Source organism: Phascolarctos cinereus, unplaced genomic scaffold, assembly GCF_003287225.1.
Source record: "Phascolarctos cinereus isolate Bilbo 61053 unplaced genomic scaffold, phaCin_HiC Scaffold_5;HRSCAF=322, whole genome shotgun sequence".
NCBI classification, from domain to species: Eukaryota; Metazoa; Chordata; class Mammalia; order Diprotodontia; family Phascolarctidae; genus Phascolarctos; species Phascolarctos cinereus.
The window spans coordinates 435,803,692-435,822,736 of record NW_027555958.1 but is presented as its reverse complement, the minus strand read 5'-3'; the positions used below and the strand labels follow the sequence as shown (position 1 = coordinate 435,822,736).

The following is a 19,045-nucleotide window of genomic DNA, read 5'->3' as shown; positions in this document are numbered from 1 at the left end:
AAATGGGAAAACATTTGTAAAGCACTTTGCAAACCTTGACGTACCATATAAATGCCAGTTATTATTATAGAAAGCAGTAGTTTGTCATGAAACATAATTTTCTTTGCTCAGAAACAAATATGACCTTTCCAGTGGTACAAACATGAAAATGAATAGGGGGAAGGGAAATGAAGATGTTGAAAACAAGAGTTTTCAAGGAGGCCTGTGTTTCCTAGCTGCTTGCACAGAATAGGTGTTTAATAAACATTTGTCAAATTTTATGATAATGAAAATACTGGAGGATCAGAAGCTTTTTTTTTTTCCAGCATTTACCCAGTGTTTTTCAACCAGTAATGCTGCTCAAGGACAGATGGTTTGATATGGTGAATAGAGGGCTAGTTTTGGAGTCAGGAAGACCTGGATTCCAGTCCTACCTTTGCCATATACTGGCTTTGTGGAAATGGGCAAGTCATTTAACATCTCAGTTTCCCAGATAACTCTAAGACTTCAAGTTACAAACATGTCATCCATTTGCATCAGTGAGGGGAGTTTCTGTGCTGGGAGTTCTTTGTTCTGATTAAAATTATGGATTTGGACCAAAAGAATTACAGACTATGCTAGGTGGTACATTTTGGGGGGCTAACCTAATCAAAATGTCCATTTGCATACATACATACATATATATATATATATATACACATATACACACACACACAAAAGAGTGGCATTTTTCTTAGGGACTGTTCCTTATATTTTGTTCAACTCCTGCCTCCAATCTTGGAGGGACATATTTCAATGTGGGCATAAAAAAGAAGCCACTTTTCACCTTAAATTCAAGCTCTTATTTCTTTTATTCAGCTGATTACATTTTTTAAAAGCCTAAACACCTGGTTGATATCATTTATTTAATGATTAAAATATGCTAAAGGATGGTGGTGATTGTTTTATGTTGCCCTCAATCTCAACTCATGTATACAAGTTGCAGAATATCTGTTTGGGAGTGGGGGAGTGGGAAAGGGAATAAGCAGAAAAGGAATCGAGTCTTAGAGATCAGTGGAATTGAATGAAATATTGAGGGGCGGGATGGTTCAGTTGTAGATGGAGTTTTTAAATTAGGGCTTATACCTGTGGGTGCAAAACTGAATCCATAGGCACTAGCTTTACCCAATACATTTGGCACCTGGCCTTCCTTTGCTAAGTTTGAGCTTGCTGGTATTATATTATCACGGTGTGCATTCAGTCTTCAATAAACTTTTATTGAGCTCCTATTGTATGCAATGTATTGTGGTAGGGAGGAGTAATTAAAAGAAGAAAATGGACACAAGTCCTACCCTTAAGGAGCTTTGCAATCTCCAAATCCAAAATGAATTCAAAAATGCCATTTTCAGTCGAGATAGGTTTAAGAAAGGGAGCAGGGACCCACATGTACAAAAATATTCATAGCAGCTCTTTTTGTGGTGGCAAAGAATTGGACATGGAGAGGATGCCCATCCATTGGGGAATGGCTGAGCAAGTTGTGGTATATGAATGGAATGGAATACTATTGTGCTATAAGAAATGATGAACGGGCTGACTTCAGAAAAACCTGGAAAGACTTATATGGTCTGATGCTGAGTGAAGTGAGCAGAACCAAGAGGACTTTGTACACAATAACAGCCACGTTATGCAATGACTAAGTTTGTTAAACTGAACTCTTCTCAGCATTACAAGGATCTAAGACATCTCCAGAGGCCTTGGGATGGAAAATGCTGTCCACATCCAAAGAGAGAACTATGGAAGTCGAATTGCTATCACTTATTTTTACCTTCTGTTGAGTTTTGTTTCATCTTTCTGATGGTTCTTCCTATTGGTTTTAATTTTTACTTACAACTTCACTAATGTGAAAATATGTTTAATGGGTATGTAAATGTAAAGCCTATATCAGATTGTGTGCAGTCTTGGGGAGGGTGGGGGGGAGGAAGGAGGAGAAAAATTTTCAACTCAAAAGTATATGGAAGTCATTGTTGATAAATCAAAATAAATTAATAAAATTTAAAAAAAAAAGAAAGGGAGCAGGCTTAATGCATATTTAGGAAGGTAGCTTTTCTTTGGCTGGGAATATGAAATATCTACTTTCAATTCTGTGAATATTTGCCTTCAATTTGTGATAAAATATAGTCAACATTCATGTTTTCCCTATCATTTTTATTTGATTTTCTTTAAAAAGCATGCTTCTCTATCAGCTTTCATCATCATCTGCTTTTGTTTTTTCCAATTAAAGTGATTTAGGCTTACATTTGGAGCATTTGGAAGGGATTTGGTGACACCGTTTAAAATCATAGGAGGAACCATGAAAAGCAGACTTGGCCATCTCTGGGTTCCATGCAGTATTCAGAGCAAGGGTAAAAGAAGAGAGGGAGCCAATGTGAGAAAGGAAAGCATTTCACAAATGACTAGTGTCGGCCGCTGTTGGTTCTGTTTAGTATAACAGCTGGCTTTTGTGTCAGCATGTGGTTTTGAAGGGGGAGAAGCAAAGATGGTGGCCCTTTGACGCCCATGCATAGCAGCTCTGACCTCTGGTCATACCGAGCAGCTCTTCTAGAACCCAAAAAGGTCTGTAGCCTTCTGGTGTGTCATATGTCTCTTAGACAATAGTCTGGTGAAACCTAAGAGATCCCTTCTCAGAATAATGTTTTTAAATGCATAAAATAAAATATATAATATTACAAAGGAAACTAATTCCATTGAAATACCATTATGAAATACAGTTATTTTAAAAATTAATTCTCAGACCTCCAGATTAGAACTCCTAGCCTGGGGTGTCACAGAACCTGGGCAGTGAGAAACTAGACTGAATTGAGTTGCCAGAAGTGCATTTATTTGGACTTTAATTATTCAGTTGATCTAAAGAACTGCAATGAAATGTAAAAGAAAATTTTTTTTACCCTATATGAATGTGTAATAAAAAAAATGGTCTCTGGATCTCCAAGTAATTTTTTTTTTGAGGTGGACACCCTTGTTATAGTTAATATTAATTCTTTAAGTCATTCTTCCCATATTGTTATCTCTTCTTGTTGTTATTGTTGTTAACTGACTCTCCATGACCCCTTTAGGGGCTTTCTTGGCAGAGATACTGGAGTGGTTTGCCATTTCCTTCTCCAGCTCATTTTACAGATGAGGAAACTGAGGCAAACAGGGTGAAGTGACTTGCCCAGGGTGACACAGCTAGTAAGTGTCTGAGGCTGCATTTTCACTCGGATTTTTCTGACTCCAGGCCTGGTGCTGTATCCGCTGTTCCACTTAGCTGTCCCAAGGATATGAATATAATACATGAAATAATGCCTACTTGAGAGGAACTAAGGGGTCAGACTGGATAATGTCTAAGCTTTACTTCCAGCTATAAAATCCCATGACCTGAAGTTCTGAAAGTGGAGCAGGGTGACTTCGCACTGCTGGGGATACAGGACCCAGCTTGGGGGTCTTGGAAGCCCTTCTCCAGTCCCAGGCTGTGAGGAAACACACCTGGAGTCCCTCCCTGAGCCCCAAGGGGGTCTACACACAGTTCAACACAGGGGCTAGAGCCATGTAGGACTGCCATCTTTGCCAGGCCCCTGGCAAAGCTCCACTTCCCCAACCCAGGCTTTTTCAGTATTAATTCTTCAGGTCATTCTTTCCATATTTTTCTCTACAGATTACCTTCAACAATAAAGCTCACAGTGGTAGAATAAAAATCTATTTTGATACTGAAGCCAACATTCAGGAGTGCAAAGGCTTGCACATATCCGGATCAAGTAAGTGTGGCAGGCATATTTCTGCTATGAATCATGGGCGATTTCAATAATAATCATAGTCCTAACTTTTCATAGTGTTTTAAAGGTTTGCAAAGTTTTTCCTATGCAAGAATGTGTGTGTGTGTGTGTGTGTGTGTGTGTGTGTGTGTGTGTGTGTTATTATTTGGGTAGAGAAGAGATTTGATCAGAAAATCCAGTTTCAGGTTTTATTAATAGCTGATATTGGTTAAGAGTCCAAAGGTTTACAAAACACTTTTTATGTGTGGTTGGTTTTTTTTTTGTATTTTATCCTCATGATAATCCTAAGAGACAATTAGTTGTTGTTGTTCGGTTGTTTTCAGTTGTGTCTGATTCTTTGTGACCCCATTTGGGGGTTTCTGGGCAAAGATACTGGAGTAGTTTGCATTTGCTTCCCTAGCTCATTTTATAGATGAGGAAACTGAGGCAAACAGGGTCAAATGACTTGCCCAGGGTCATATAGCTAGTAAGTGTCTGAGGCCAGATTTGAACTCAGGTCTTTCTGACTCCGGGCCCAGCACTCTAACCACTGCATCACCTAGCTGTTCTATGAGACAATTGCTACAGGTGTTATTGTCCCTTTTTTATAGATGAGTAAATTGAGAATCAGAGAGATTAAATAATACCTGTATGACCTTAAGTAAATCATTTGACCTCTCCATTACCTTATCTGCAAAATAAATTGGACTAGATCAGGGGTGGGGAACCTGCAGCCTGGAGGCCACATGTGGCCTTCTAGGGCCTTGGGTGTAGCCTTTTCACTGAGTCCAAGTTTTACAGAACAAATCCTTTTATTAAGGTGATTTGTTCTGTGAAGTCTGGATTCAGTCAAAATGCCACACTTGAGGACCTAGGGGGCCACGAGTTCCCCACCCCTGGATTAGATCATCTCTGGGAGCCCTTCCATCTCTGGTCCTTTGAGCCTATGATAGCAAATAGTAATAACTAGCATTCATGTAGCCCTTAACCAATGCTAATTTGCCATGACTTGCCTGCGACCATGCTACCTAGTAGTAGATAAGGGTGAGGGGTGGGATTCAAACCCAGGTCTGTCCTGGCTTCATGACCATCCTTCTTTCCCATGATGTATCTTTTACATCAAAAGCCACATTTCAGAGATTATTTTTCCAGGATATTAGTCACTCCAGGAGAGAGAGAGAGAACATAAACACTCCAAAAGGGAACATTGAAATGGATGGTGTGGGAGGTAGGCTTTTTGATTATATGACTCAAGGGTCTGGATTCTTCCATGTCCTTTGCCATTTTCTTCCTTCTAATGGACTTCAAACATGACTCATCTTTTAGCGTACCCTTGCTGTTGAATTGAGTTTTCCTCTGGTGCTCTGCCAGACTGTGCCTTTTGCTACTTTAAGTAGTTCTCTGATTAGGCCTTTTAGCTAAACTAAGAGTGCATTATCAAAATGTCCAGAATGTTACTCCTTCTGCTCTTGTAAATGTCTTATTGCCTTTCCTTAGCTGCCCCCTTTTATCTGGGACATGGCTCTTGCTTTTAAGTTGTAAGTAATTATGATTAGAGAGTTCCTTCCTGAGGCTTCACGAACTTAAATTTCAGGGGGGGCCTAGAAACTTATTTAAAGGTATGCTTGTGCAGTGCATATATATACATGTATGTATATATACACACAATAGGAAGGAAGGAAGAAAGAGAGGGAGAAAGGGGGGAAAAAGGAGGGAAGAAAAAAGAAAGGAGGAAGGAAGGAAGGAAGAAGGACATAACCTGGGCAGTGGACTTAGAAAGACTTTCTAACAATTTGTGATGACCCCCATGTTGCCTCAGGGAGTATACAGTATATATAGGCAAGAGGGCTGCAACTATCACTTAACCACAATGAACTAGTGATTATATGGTGTTTTATAATTTGCCAAATGCTTTAAATTATTATCTCATTTTATCTCAGTAACAACCCTGAGAGTTAAGTGCTATTATTAGCCCCATTTTACAGATAAGGAAACTGAGGTAAGCAGCAGTTAAGTAACTAGCCTAGAGTAACACAGCTAGTAAGTGTCTTGAGTTGGATATGAACTCAGATCTTCCTGACTCCAGGTCCAGCACCCCCTGGCTGCGGGGTGCTATGAAGGACATTTGTGCTTCAAATGGGGAACCTTTCTAATTCTGAGGTTTGAATGCTATTTAAGGCAAAATTCACTTGCATAAAAATGTTCATGAACTCAGTTTCTTTTTCTTTTTTGGTAAATGTAAATTTATCCATTTCATTTAGATTGTCAGTTGGGGGTTTGGTTTTTTTTTGTTTGTTTGTTTGTTTTTTGTCCAGGCAAAGGGGTTAAGTGACTTGCCCAGGGTCACATAGCTAGTAAGTGTTATATGTGTCTGAGGCTGGATTTGAACTTGGGTCCTCCTGAATGCAGGCCTGGTGCTCTGTCCACTGTGCCACCTAGCTGCCCTGAGCTCATAGTTTCTATCTGCGATGCAGTTACATCTGAGGGCAATAAGGACTTGCCCAGGGTCTCACAGCCAGTACATATGAGAGGTAGGCCATATGAGCTAGACCTGATCCAGATGATACCTCAGAGCCCCTTTAGTCCAGCCCTTGTTTTACAGATAAGGAAGCTGAGGTCTAGGAAAGCTTGAGAAAGTTGAGTGACTTGCCCCAAATCATACGGGTAGTAAGGGTCAGAGGCAGGATTTGAACTGAGGTCCTCTGACTCCAGTTTCATTGTTGTTTTCACTGTATGATGCTATTGTTCTCACTCTGAGGCCAACTGTGTGTTCTAACTTAATCCATTTTTTTTAGGCCATATCTATCTTCTCTTCCCTTCTGTTTCAAATTTGTTGTATACGGCTTGCTTTTTTAAAAACTGTATATTATAAATTCAGCATCAGTTCCAAGGCTGTCCGACTTGAATGTGTCTCCCCCTAAATTCCTTTTCTTCCATGCATTTTAATATGTTTCATTGATACGCTTTCTTTTTTCATTCCTCTTTCCTTCCTTCCATCACTATTACCCCTTTCCTACCTGCAAAGTCTTTACTTGCAAAAGAAAAAAAATCTCTCCTTTGTCAAATATAGTGAGGCAAAGCAAACCTACACATCGCCCCTGGGTGAAAATACTTGCCTCATTCTGTACTTCAAGTCTGTCACCCCTTTGTCAGGAGGTAGAACACTAATCCTTTGGAGCCATAGTGGGTCATTGCACTGATCAGTTCTTTAGCCTTTTGAGTTGTTTGTCTTTATCATGGAGGTCATTATATAAATTGTTCTCCTGGTTTTACCTACTTCACTCAGTTGAAACCATCTTTTAAAATATCACCTTCATTTCCCAACGTATCTCCGCTTACCCCTCCCCCTATAGAGCCATCTCTTACAGAAGTATAGAGGAAAATAAAACAGTTTAGCAAAATTACTCTCAGCCCCAGTCACGTCCAACACCAAATGTAGTCTCCCGCACCAATAATTTGCAAGGAAAAGAGGCAGATGCATTCTTATGGCTTTTTTTAGAGCCAAGAATAGCCATTATAATTCCACAGCATTCAGCTTATGTTCTTATTCTTTCCCCTTACGATGTTATGGTCATTGTGTGTGTTATTTCTCTGGTTCTGCTTACTTTGCATTGCATCAGTTCATGTAATTCTTCTCATGCTTCTCTGAATTCACCATATCCATCGTTTCTTATGATGCAGTTGTATTCCATGGTATTTATGTGCCACAGTTTATTTAGCCATTCCCCAGGTTGAGTCAAGGGTGCCACACAAGTGCCCAAAATGCCCCTTCGGCGTCAGACTCCATTCAAGGTCTTTGCCTCTGGAAAAAGTGTCATCAGAACTGGCATATTTATTACTGGCCTTGGGGCAAATTTGGCCAGATGCTTGTTAAGATCAAAATATCTGACGGGTTCATGGGGGAAATGGCCAATTTCCTTTTTTCCTTGTTTGTTTCCCAAGAGGCTTGGTATGTAATTTACTTCCTTCTCCCTGTGTGTTCAAGAAAAGAGGAACTTGGGCTCCCTCTTGTGGGTAGACAACACACATAGAAACCTCTCAGACATCCAGAATCTTAAAATTTTCATTTCAACTATGCCCAATTTGCATTTTAAAATCAGACATGACCCTCTCTTCTCTCCCTTCTTTTTTTGCTGTCTCCTCCTTTTCCTCTTCATTTTCTTTCTCTTTCTCTTCCTTTTTCTCTTCCCTCCTTCCCCCCTCTTCTTTTCCTCTCTCCACTTTCTCTGTTTCCATTTTTTGCTCCCTTCCATTTTCTACTTACTACACTCTTGATCCCCTTGTCTTCTCTCCCCCTCCCCCAACCTTGGACCAGCTAGAGAAATAGGTCCAAACTAGGGCCATCTGCTGAGGGGATTCTCTTCCCCTCCCCCCGGTCCCCACCATACTCTTGGGTACAGTTTGCTCCTCGTAGTGATTAGAAACAGGTGCTAAAGAAGCAAACACAGTGAGAGCTCACATACATAATACATGTGTACATGTATACATACATAGTGCATCATTGAGCTTGTGTTTATACTTTTCATTTCACTCCAAATCATCAGACTATTGGTTCATCCCATCAAATTTATGGCCTCTCGTTTAGTTGTCTGTGGTCTCAGGAGATTCAGTATGTGAGGTGGGTGGTCCATCTGTTCTTCATAAATGCTACACAACCCGCCCTCACGTGTATATGTATCTGTGTATGTAGGAATATATAGAGTCAGCTCTAGCATCACCTCCCTAGCCCAACCGAGTCATTAGTAAGGAAGAGCATGCAAGACTGTCCCTCTTTCTTCCCTGAGCTAACCTCAGATTGTAATGTCTTTTTCCCTTCAAAGCAGGCCTTGATGTTCATTTGATTGAAATTTCACCTGAATAAAAATGCCTATGTTAGAACAGCTCTGGGACTCATACCAAGCCCTGGTTCTATATCATAGGAAAAACTTTGCAAAAGGCAGAAAATATGATTTGTCTCGTTGTTAGGTGTGCCAGGCGTGGTATTGTAGACAGAGGGCCATGCTTCCTGTCCAATAGGTGTTTTATCCATTTCAATACGTTGGATACAGAACTGTAGCTGCGTAGACTGGCCTGACCTCCACAAAGTCCTAATCTGGTGCCTCCTTGTGGTGTGCTGGTGAACTTGAGTTCTCAAAGCCTGGGTATAGTGGCCCATGCTTGAGCAGGTTCCACCATCCTTGACAGGCTTTGAGGCCCGTTGTGGCAGCAGAATTGTCTGCTTTTTGAGGACTGAGTTTGGAGAGACTTGTTTCCAGTAGGCTCTGGAAGATGAATTCTTTGGCCATAGCAACCAATGAAATGAAGAAAAATAAATGCAAGATGGCCCTCAGGGCCATGTGGTGCTCTTCCATTTCTTCAGTGATGGCAGAATAATGGAAAAAGGGACAAAGTTAGGAAGTTGTAGATAGTTTTTAGATCATCTATAAATTTTTACTTGGCATTCTAAATGCTGTAGGAATTCTAAATGACAGTGACCAGATAGTGAACTTACAACTTGAAGAAACAAATCTCATTTGTCTTATCATTCTCACTATAAATAAAACCAGAAAACAAAGAATTTGCAGATGAAACAGAAGTTGACTCAGAGTCATTGAAGCATTAAATATAGAAGCTGGTAGAGTTGGTTTTATAGTCTGCCCAAATGCAACAAGAAATATAATTTAAGGGGAGTTTGGTTATCTCATATTGCTTATGATAAGTATTTACAAAACAGAGCACCATGAAAATAATGGTGACTTATTCACCAGCATCTGTTGAAGAGGAAGAAGATGTAGAGAAATTTTATGGTGAACTTGGCAGGACCTTTCAAATGAAATAGGCATATGCTTTGAGACGTAGCAAGTTAAATGAAAATGTGAAGGTAAACAAGAAGGGTGAAAAACAATGGAAAACATGATTCAAGAGTAAGGAATGAGAGAGACTGAAGCCTTATAGACTTCACAGAAGCCTCACACTTGTATGGGATGTCCTAAAAGTCTTACTCCCATTTTAAGCTTTAATAGCTTAAAACTGTTAATAGCTATTAAGACTTAAAACTATTAAATAGCTATTAAAGCTTAAAACTGTGCTAAGACTTTTGGAATAAGAAAGACATAGTGAGCAGTAAAAATGTTAGGAACACCAAAATTCATATTTTAAGGGACAAGAAATGATTCATTACCTACTTGGGAGTCATTCCTGATTCTGTTGTCTCTATCAAATACCCTATGCGCCGACTTTACTTTTTTTCTCTGACCTACTCCTCCACTCTACCTCAGCTATGCACAGAAATGGTCAAACCCTAGATCTTGCTGTTTCCCACCAATACACTGTTTTTCATTGTCCATGAACTCTGAAGGTCCTTTATCTGATCACAGTCTGTTGGCATTCCACCTCTCCCTCTGTCTTGCAAGCCCAAACCGTGTTCTTCATCCTCCCTGTGATCTCCAATCCCTTGACCTCTCTCCCCCTCTCCCCTCACCAGTTCTTTCCTGGGTGATCATCCCTGCAGTAGCTACACTATTCCCTTCCCAATTGTGACTCCTCGGTCAATTCTATGCTATTTTCTTCTCAATCTTTTGCCGTGTTTACTGATGGTCTTGCCCTGGCAAGCCTCAAACTTGGATTACTCCCACTATCCTCTGTACTCTAGTGCTACTGATGGAAACTGGAGAAAATCATGAAAACTCTGCTAACTGAATATGCTACAAATTTATGTTACATAATCTCAAATGGGCCCTCACTGCAGCAAGCAACCTCCCAAATTGACTCTCTATGCTACTCACCACGTTGGTTTTTCCAACCCTTGCCATCCTTTCTTCATCCTCTCTTTCTTAATGGCTCTCCCTCTCCTAACCCCCTCAGATTAGAACTTTACTTGAATTTTTTCACTGAAAAAAACTGAGGTCATTCATGGTGAGCTCCCTCTTCTCCCGTTTTCATGATTTCATATTACCCAAATGCCTTCTGCAACTATTTCCTCCTTCACATGTTTCACAGGAAGGTGGTCTTTTACCTTACCAAGGCAAATCCTGGCCCCCCTCCATCCCACTTTCTCTAAGAGATGGCTTCCTCTATCACCCCATTTTCTCACTTACCTTCAGTCTCTCCCTATCCACTGACATGTCCTTGTCTTCCCCAACCTCAAAAAACCCTCGTGATGATCCATCCTCACTAGCTCTCATCCCATGTCTCTCCTCTCTTTTGGCTAAAACTCCTTGAGAAGGTTATCTACGATTGAATCCTCCCCTCCCTTTCCTCTCACTCTCTTCTTAACCTTAGGCTTCCAACCTTTTCATTTAGGGGTGGTTTCTCCCTTCAAAGTGACTACTGTTCTCTTAATTACCAAATCTAGTGGCCTTTCCTCAGTCTTCCTCCTTCTTCCCCTCTCTGCAGCTGATTGATGCCATTAATCACCATCTTCTTGATACTCTCTTCTCCCAAGATTTTTTTTTTTTTAGGATAGGCAATGGGGTTAAGTGACTTGCCCAGGGTCACACAGCTAGTGAGTGTTATGTGTCAGGTCCTCCTGAATCCAAGGCCGGTGCTCTATCCACTGTGCCGCCTAGCTGCCCCTCCCAATATTTTTGTGATATTGCTCTATCCTGGCTTTTCTCCTACTTTATCTAATTGTTCCTTTTCTGGATCTTCATCTAGATGATGCCTACTAATTATAGATGTCCCACAGGGCTGTCCTGGGCCCTCATCCTTTTTTCCTCTATCCTATTTCAGTTGGTAATCTCATCAGCTTCTATGGATTCAATTTTCTTCTCTGATGATGATTCTTACATTTGCTTATCCAGCCCTAACCTCTCTGCTGACCTCCAATCTCAATCTCCAGCTGCCTGTTGGACATCTTGAAGTGGAAGTCCCCCAGACAGCTTAAACTCCATATGCCCAAAACTGAACTCTATCCTTCCCCTAGACTCTTCCCTCTTCTTAACTTCCTCCATTACAGTCAAGGTTACCACCATTTCCCCAATCACTGAGGCTTGAAACCTAGGTGTCATCCTCAGCTCGTCACTCTCTCACACCTCTCATATCCTATGTGTAGTCAAGTCCTGTTGATTTTACCTTTGTAACATCACACACATATTCCCCCTTCTCTCCTCTGACACTGCTACCACTCTGGTACAGGCCCTCCTTGTCTCCTATCTCCTCTGGTTGATCTCTCTTCCTTGACTCCCTGCTCTAGTCCATCCATCAAAATAGTCTTCCTAAAGTACAGGTGTGGCTCAACATCGCCTCCAAGATCAAATAGAAAAGCCTGTGTTTGACATTCAAAGCCATTCCTAACTTGCCCACCTCCTAACTTCCCAGCCTTCTTATTATACCTTATTCTTCTGATGTTCCTTGCATGGGCCACTTCAGCTTCCATTTCCATTGGCTGTTCTCCATACCTGAAATTCTCCCCCTCTTCCTCTTTTCCTCTTGCTTTCAAATTCCAGCTAAAATCCCACCTTCTACAAGCAGCCTTTCCCAATCCTTAATTCTAGTGCCTTTGTCCTGTTGATTACCTCCCCCCCCCCCCCCCCCCGTTATCTTGTATCTATCTCGCTTGTATATAGTTGTTTGTATGTTATCACCTCCATTAGACTGGGAGATTCTTGAGAACTGAGACTGTCTTTTGCCTTTCTTTGTGTCTGAGATGCTTAGCCCAATTTCTGATACATAGTTGGTGCTTAATAAATGTTTATTAACTGTGTATAGTCAGCTTTGTAAACTTTTTGGAGCAACTGTGACCTGTTATATTTAAACAATTTTTTTTAATGTCAAAAAATAGGAAATAGATGGAGGAATGGTCACCAATACTGATCATAGCAATTTCTCGCAGAAATTTAAACATCGTAAGTCAGTCACCATAACTGGGTGAACAACAGAAACTAAAAGCTGTCTTAGCCCTGATTTTCTACTCAGTGAGATGTGGCAGGTAATAGCCACGGTGGTTTAGAGTGCAAATCAGTTCATAAAATCTTATGGAGAAGGATTATGGGAAATTATGGTCAGTATTGCCTCATGATATTAATAACAGCTAGCACTCATAAAGCACATTAAGGTTTGCAAAGTGCTTCCTATGTGTTATCTCATTTAATCCTCAAAATAGTCCTGTGAAGTAGATGCTATCATATTCCCATTTTGCAGATGAAGAAACTGAGGCTGAGAGAGGGTATGCATCTGAGAGAAAATTCAAAGTCAGGTCTTCCTGACTCCAAGGTTAGCAGTCTTTTCACTGTGCTGCTTAGCTTCAGAGGGGGAAAATCCTTTTTTAAGAATGCTTGATGAGGGGCAGGTAAATGGTAAAGTGGATAGAGCACCAGCCCCAAATTCAGGAAGACCTGAGTTCAAATCTGGCCCCAGACACTTGACACTTACTAGCTGTGTGACCCTGGGCAAGTCACTTCACCCCATTGCCTTGGGTAAAAAAAAGAATGCTTGATGAGACCCCCAAATAAGCAAAATCATCCTGAGGGCATTTAAATATAAAACTAAAAAAACAAGAGATAGATGAAATGTGAACAAGATTGACAAAGGTTTTTGTTGCACTTAAAAAAAAAAACCAAAACACCACCACGCACAGTGGACCCCGGATCCTTGGACTTCATCAGGTGTTATTCTTATAGAGGAAAAGGACATGACTGGAAAAAAAAAGATATAAAAGTATCATTTTCCCCAGGCATCTAAAGGAGAAGATTGTAAGCTCCTTGAGGAAAAGCATTATTTCTTTCCTCATATTTGTATGCTCAGTGCGTGGCACACAGTTGGCACATAACATATGCTTGTTGATTCATTGCCTAACACCAAAGACTTAGAAACCTCAGATGTATCATTAGCAACAAAACGTGGCTGAGACTAGCTGCTGACCCACGTGTCTGCTTTTCCGTTCTGTAAAATTCTTGTGAGCATCATCTCCTTACATATGATGGTTCTGTCGATGAAGGTACTGGAAGGGAACAGGCAGGTTTTCACAAGCAGTATTCCACAGCTGACCTTTATCAATACGCAGTTGTCTGAACAGTTCAGGAAATACCAAACCCTGCTGGGATTATTGTTTGACTGCCAAGTAGTGTTTGATTTGGCACGTCAAGATGGCACCTTAAATGTTATCCAGCAGCAGGGATTCTTAATCTTTTTTCGTATCATGGACCCCTTTGGTGGTCTGGTGAAACCGATGGATCCCTTCTCAGAATGATGCTGTTAAATGAAGAAAAGAAAAATATACAAGATTTTTAAAGAAACCAACAGTCCCCCAAATATTTTTTTTTAAAAACAAGTTGTCGGCAAGCATTTCTTAAGAACCTGCTATGTGCCAGGCACTATGCTAAACACTGGAGACACAAAGAAAGGCAGAAAACCATTCCCTAATCTTAAGGAATTCACTATCCAGTGGGAAACAACATGCAAACAACAGCTACATCAGGATAAATAGGAAATAATCAACAGGGGGAAAGTACTAGGATTAAGTTCCTGAACCCCTACTATAAAGAGAGGTATTCTGGTAGAGTGCAAAGAGGGCAGACTTTGGATTTAGGACCTTGGATTCAAATCCTGCCTCGGACACATTGGCTTTGAGACCAAGAGCTAATCATCCCCCTCCTCGGTGCCCTGGGAAGCTCCAAGGCTCTAAGTCACTGTGGCTGAATTGTTCACCTGCTTTGTGGAAGGAGTTTCTACATTGGGAGTTCTTTTTGTTAGCTGTTGTTGTTGTTTTTGTTTTTATTTGGTTAGGCAGTGGAGTTAAGTGACTTGCCCGGGGTCACACAGCTAGTAAGTGTTCAGGTGTCTGGGGCTGGATTTGAACTCTGGTCCTCCTGAATCCAGGGCCGGTGCTCTTTCCTAGCTGCCCCCATTGGCAGTTCTTTACCACTACATTATCAGAGGGCTACCCTCTCCCACCAGAAGTCAGTTTGAATTTGGCCTGACTGTCCACACTGCAATAAACAATGTGTGCATGTGTCCACATGGCTTGGACAGACACTGCATGTGTATGGTGAGCTGGGTCCAGAAATGGAGCAGCAGAAGATCTGGCAGAATTGCCCATGGGGAAGGCATCCAGATCGTTTGATTAGCCCAAGTTTTCCCATGGAACATAGGTCTACCCTGGTATCATAGACTAACAGATGTAGAGCTAGAAGGAGCCATAGAAGTCATCTGGGCCAACCCCCTTATTTTGGCAGATGAGGACATAGAGGCCCCAAAGTGAGTCACACAAGTCAAGTGACAGAGCCCAGATTGTAACGTGGGTCTGTTGTTCAGTTGTGTCTGACTCTTCATGACCCTGTGGACCATACTGTCTATGGGGTTTTCTTGGCAAAGATACTGGAGGGGTTTGCCATTTCCTTCTCCAGTGGATTAAGGTAAACAGGTTAAATGACTTGCCCAGGGTCACACAGCTAGTAGTATCTGAGGCTGGATTTGAACTTTAGGCCCAGTACTCTATCCATTGAGCTACCTAGCTGCCTCCACATTCAAATTCAACACTCCATGGAGTAGTGTTTTTGGTTGTTATATGACTTTGGTGTCATGGAACACTGTTCTCCAGAGAACTGAAACTGAAGATTGCCTAAAGAGTAACAGAGTACAGAATAAGAGTGTACAGGTAGCGATATATGATGAACAAGGAAGAGTTAGATAGCAAGAATATTTTTTTAAATTTAATTTTTTTAACCTAATGAAGCCCCAGAAATTGTCATGGAACACTGATAAATATAAATAAATGAGTGAGGGAGATAGCTTCCAGCCAGAATCGAGGCACCCCTAAGTGAGACAGTAACCTCAAATACTCCTGTTACTTGATTCAATTAAAAAAAAAAACAACCTCACATTAATTAAGCATCTGCTAAATCCAAAACATTATTATGTGTTATGGCTGTGTGCCAGTACCTTATGAGAATTATGAGAATTTCATTAATTAAATTTCCCTTGAGTGGCATTCAAGATGGACGATCATGTATTGAATTTCAACTTTATAGTTAAGTGGTTAAAGGGAGATTCTAATGTAGTTTAAATAAGATGCAGGCCTGCTTGGTTGGGGGGATGTTTTCATTGACTTGTAGACAATTGAATGGATATATTGAGGTGGGTATTACACAATCCGATGGGCTCTTCTTGATCTGGATCTGTGATTGACTCTCTCTACCTACTGCAGATCATAAACTCACCTGTGATTTAAAATACCTAGCTTATTGCTTGGGGGCACTGAAGGGGGTTAAGAGACTTGCCCAGGGTCACACAGCCAGTATGTTTCAAGAGGCCAGACTTGAATCCAAGTCTTCTGGCTCTACTTGTGGGCTAGTAACTGTTACCTCAGATGGCCTCATGCTTTTTACTGGATGGAACCAAATTGTAAATGCTATAAAAATGTGTCAGTTTCATCTCAAAGAACTTTTATAGTCTCAGACCAACTTGCCAGAGAACAGCAGGCATATTGAGAATCAATATTTAGTAAAATATGCCTAGAGGTGACGTTCTGGGTTTTTTGCTTTTTCCAGGTCAGAAAAATACCCAATACATCCTGATGTTCGATGTGTTTGTTATAGTGGGTTGCTTTACTTCCCTTATTCTATGCACCAGATCCATTGTCCTGGCCCTCAGATTGCAAAAGGTAAGTATGTGCCTTTTGATTCTCACCTACCTCCCTTTGGCTGAGAGGTTGGAACATTGATGCTGCATCATCCTCCTATTTCAGAAGTCCCTCATATGGATTAAATCCCTGGAGGAGAGTGATTGCCTCCCCACCGGCTATTTAATTAGCCTGGGGTGTAGGAAGTAACTAAAGGCTCTTCCTGATAATTGGTGGTCCTCTAAATTAATAAACTCATAGGAAAAGGCCACAGAAGATATGTTTCTCCCTCTTCTTTCCCTTGTTCCAAGTCTAAAAAGCTACTTTCCTGGGTGGTTGCTGCTTTATATTGTACCATATATGTTCTCCCTCTATAACAGGGTTTACACGGGGAAGGTACCTTCTTGAGTTCAAATCACACCTCCATTGCTTACTACCTATGTGACCTTGGGCAAGTCGTTGGCCTCATCATATCTATAATGAAGTTGTACTAAATTGCCCCTGAGGTTCTATAATCATCTAATTCAACACCTTCATTTTACATGTGAAGAAATCCAGGCCCATGGAAGTTAAGGGACTTGTCCAAGGTCACACAAATGGCAGAGATAAGATTAAACCCAGATCTTTTAACTAAAACCAGCATCCTTTTTACTGGACCATGATGCCTTCCTTCTGCTACGGTTGATTTCTGTTAGCTAGCATCTGTTACTGTTAAATATTGGGACATCAATTTGGCACACAAATTTAATTTGATTCATTAATTCCTCGTAATCAGGTGTCCATGCTTAGTGCAATGTCCGATTCTGTAGGGGATAGAAATGCATTGGACATAATCCCCGTGCTCAGTACTTAGAGTCTAGTTGGGAAATTTAGTGGCAGATGATTTTCTAGGCCAGAGCAGTGGTGTCCATCTCAAATAGACATGGGGCCCACCAAATCATGTATATGGATTCAGAAAACCACATATTACCATTATCTGTGTTCCGTAGTATTTGTTTATTTTGCTGAATATTTCCCAGTTGCATTTTAATCTCATTTGGGCTCCCTTGGGAGTACTGTGATTCTGTCAGTGACACCTATGGGCTAGAGCACATTCACAGTTTCTCTCCCACTTCCCAGATGGCAGGATTGTGTGTAAGAAACACTTTAAAAATGTTTGCTTCAGAGATTTATAAGGTTCTTCCTGGAGAAATATAAAAGACGTGTGAGTGATGCTGACCACTGGGAGTTTATCAATGGATGGTACATTCTCGTGATCATCAGTGACCTAATGACCATCATTGGATCAATATTAAAAATGGAAATCAAAGCAAAGGTGAGAGTGTGAATTTTGAGCTACTCTAAAGCTATTACTCTCGATGGACTTTTATCTTGAAAACTGACACTCCTTGTAGCTTCATCTGGAATACTTTCTTTTCTTCAGTCTCCCTTCACATACATACAAATGAACCATGTCTGTGCTCTGGTTTCTTAAGAAAGGTAGAATAAAGTGGCCCACATGCTGTGGAAAATAATATTCTCCTGATTACACTGGGTACTTGGCAGCATCTGCTGAGTAGACCCTGAAATGGAAAAATGCTTTTTGGTGAAAAGGCAGTCTGTTTTTCCCCCCAGAAAGAGTGACTCTCCAAAGATCTGTCTTTGCTGGGGAAAAGCTAACCACAAATGCTTTGTTCTCTGTCACCAACTTTATATAACCAAGGACTCATGTAGCTTGTGCTGGGACACAGATTCATAGGATTGTAGATTTAGAACGGATGGTACTTTGGAGGTCATTTAGCCCAGCTCCCTTGTTTGACAGGTGGAGAAACTGAGGCTGATAGGGGTTAAGGGTTGTGCTCAAGCTGTACAGGTGGCAGAGGTGCCCTGGATTCAAATGCCACCTTCTTGCTACTGGCATTTAGATTTAGAGCTGGGAGGAAACTCGGAGGTCATCTTCTCCAACCCCCACTTTTTATAAGTGATGAGACAAGGTCAGAGAAATGAAGTTATGTGCTCAGGGTCACACAAGGAATAAGGAATAGAGCTGGGATTCAAATCCAGGCTCTCTGCCTCCAAATCCAATGCCCTTGCAGGTCTTGTGAAGTCTGTTGAGGGATTCTAGGGGGTTTCTGTACTGCCTCTTGTGGCTATGAAAGCTCTGAGTTCTTGGCTCTGGAAAGCTGAGTCCAGTTAACCTCATGGTTTAGAGTCCTGGAAGCTTGCCTGGGGATGAGGGGGAGAAGGGAAAGAAGGAAGGAGGGGGAGGGAAGGAGAAAGAAGGGAAGGAAAGAGGGAGTGAGGGAAGAGAGAAGGGAGAAAGAAGGGAAGGAAGGAAAGAGGAAAGGAGAAAGAAGGGAAGGAAAGAGGGAATGAGGGACAAGAGAAGGAAGAAGGGAGGAAGAGAGGGAAGGAGGGAGGGAGGGAGAAGGGAAAGAAGGAAGGAGAGAGTGAGGGGAAAAGGAAGGATGGGGGAGGGAGAAAGAAGAGAAGAAAGGAGGGAACAGGGAGAAGGAAGGAGGGGAGAGAAGGAGAAAGAAGGCAAGGAGGGAGGGAGTGAGGGAGATGAGAAGGAAGGAAGAGAGGGAGAAGAGAGAGAGAGGGAAGGAGAAGGAAGGGAAAGAAGGAGAGAGTGAGGGAGAAGGGAAGGAGAAAGAAGGGAAGGAGGGAATGAGAAAGAAGGGAAAAAAGGAGGGAAAAGGAAAGAAGGAAAGGGGGAGTGAGGAAGAAGAGAAAGAAGAATTTATTAAGCACCTACTATGTTCCAGGCACTGTGCTAAGT

The 19,045-nt window shown here is 41.4% G+C and overlaps 1 protein-coding gene across 3 annotated transcripts in view; it reads left to right on the top strand.

Annotated features, from left to right (window-relative positions):
* MCOLN2 (mucolipin TRP cation channel 2) overlaps positions 1–19,045 on the top strand; it is an 86,056-nt gene that overhangs the window by 46,002 nt on the left and 21,009 nt on the right. For 2 of the 3 annotated variants that reach the window (XM_020988721.2, XM_020988723.2), the window contains exons 7-9: positions 3,650–3,749; positions 16,214–16,326; positions 17,450–17,599. In XM_020988721.2, coding sequence (XP_020844380.1) covers positions 3,650–3,749; positions 16,214–16,326; positions 17,450–17,599 — 363 coding nt within the window. The remainder of the gene's footprint in view (positions 1–3,649; positions 3,750–16,213; positions 16,327–17,449; positions 17,600–19,045) is intronic. The other variant, XM_078156552.1, reaches the window with a different exon arrangement.